The 1,644-nt window shown below is 48.4% G+C and overlaps 1 protein-coding gene across 1 annotated transcript; it reads left to right on the top strand.

Annotated features, from left to right (window-relative positions):
* The first annotated feature begins 407 nt into the window (after positions 1 to 407).
* LOC115600364 (olfactory receptor 14J1-like) lies at positions 408 to 1,367 on the top strand. The gene has a single exon (XM_030468802.1). It carries the CDS (start codon positions 408 to 410, stop codon positions 1,365 to 1,367), a length of 960 nt encoding a protein of 319 aa, XP_030324662.1.
* The last annotated feature ends 277 nt before the right edge of the window (positions 1,368 to 1,644 follow it).

The following is a 1,644-nucleotide window of genomic DNA, read 5'->3' as shown; positions in this document are numbered from 1 at the left end:
GGCATTATAATATTCCTCATGTGTTTTTGAGAAACTGGACCAGACCAAACCATGCTGAATCTGCTCTGCTCTGCTCTGCAGGCTGGTGCTGCACTGGGCTGACAATGCTGGAAATCTCTCGGATTTTAACACTGGATTCAATGTCAGATCAACATTTCCTTTTTTATTAATTCCTGTAGGGCAGGACTGACTTCCACTAAGCCCAGAGTGCATACCCTGCTTTGAGTTACACCATCAGCCAGCACCAACTATAGCTCGTGAATGGCACCTGCAAAAACTCTTCCTGTACGTAGTGAGGTGGTTTGGGGATTTCTGTGAATTTCTAAAATAATTTGCTCAGAAAAATCTGACCTGACTTACTTATGTCTTTTCTTTCTCTGGCAGTGCACCATCCCCAGAGGCAGCAGATGTCCAACAGCAGCTCCATCAGGCAGTTCCTCCTCCTGGCATTTGCAGACAGGCGGGAGCTGCAGCTCTTGCACTTCTGGCTCTTCCTGGGCATCTACCTGGCTGCCCTCCTGGGCAACGGCCTCATCATCACCACCATCGCCTGTGACCACCACCTCCACACCCCCATGTACTTCTTCCTCCTCAACCTCTCCCTCCTCGACCTGGGATCCATCTCCACCACTCTGCCCAAAGCCATGGCCAATTCCCTCTGGGACAACACCAACATCTCCTACAAGGGATGTGCTGCACAGCTCTTCTTCTTTGTCTTTTTGATGTCAGCAGAGTTTTATCTCCTGACCATCATGTCCTACGACCGCTACGTGGCCATCTGCAAACCCCTGCACTACGGGACCCTCCTGGGCAGCAGAGCTTGTGTCCACATGGCAGCAGCTGCCTGGGGCACTGGGTTTCTCTATGCTCTGCTGCACACAGCCAATACATTTTCCCTGCCCCTCTGCCAGGGCAATGCCCTGGACCAGTTCTTCTGTGAAATCCCCCAGATCCTCAAGCTCTCCTGCTCACACTCCTACCTCAGGGAACTTGGGCTTATTGTGGTCAGTGTCTGTTTAGCTTTTGTCTGTTTTGTTTTCATCGTGGTGTCCTATGTGGAGATCTTCAGGGCTGTGCTGAGGATCCCCTCTGAGCAGGGAAGGCACAAAGCCTTTTCCACGTGCCTCCCTCACCTGGCCGTGGTCTCTCTGTTCATCAGCACAGCCATGTTTTCCAACCTGAAGCCCCCCTCCATCTCTTCCCCCTCCCTGGATCTGGTCGTGGCAGTTCTGTACTCGGTAGTTCCTCCAGCAGTGAACCCCCTCATCTACAGCATGAGGAACCAGGACCTCAAGGATTCTATCAGGAAACTGATTGCAATGACATTTTTCAACAATGAGAAATTCATCATCATTCTCCAGAGATGACTCCCACAATATGTTATTCCCTGTATTTTTTTTGGTTTTTTGTGGGGTTTTTTTTTGTTTTTTTAGCCACTGCATTTATCATTACTTCTGTTTTGTTGTCATTTCTGGTAAAGTTACTACATTAATGTTTAGACCTGTATAGCTAAAGCTAAAAAATGTCCCTGTTTTTAGCTTCCTGGTTACCTTATAAAATTTGTTCTAACCCTTACTGCGAGTCCTTGATTATCAACTAACAAAAAACATCTTCCCGTGTCCACATCCTGTCCCTCTAAGGTGT

Source organism: Calypte anna, unplaced genomic scaffold (genome assembly GCF_003957555.1).
Source record: "Calypte anna isolate BGI_N300 unplaced genomic scaffold, bCalAnn1_v1.p scaffold_83_arrow_ctg1, whole genome shotgun sequence".
Lineage (NCBI taxonomy): Eukaryota > Metazoa > Chordata > Aves > Apodiformes > Trochilidae > Calypte > Calypte anna.
This window is presented reverse-complemented; position numbering and strand designations above follow the sequence as displayed.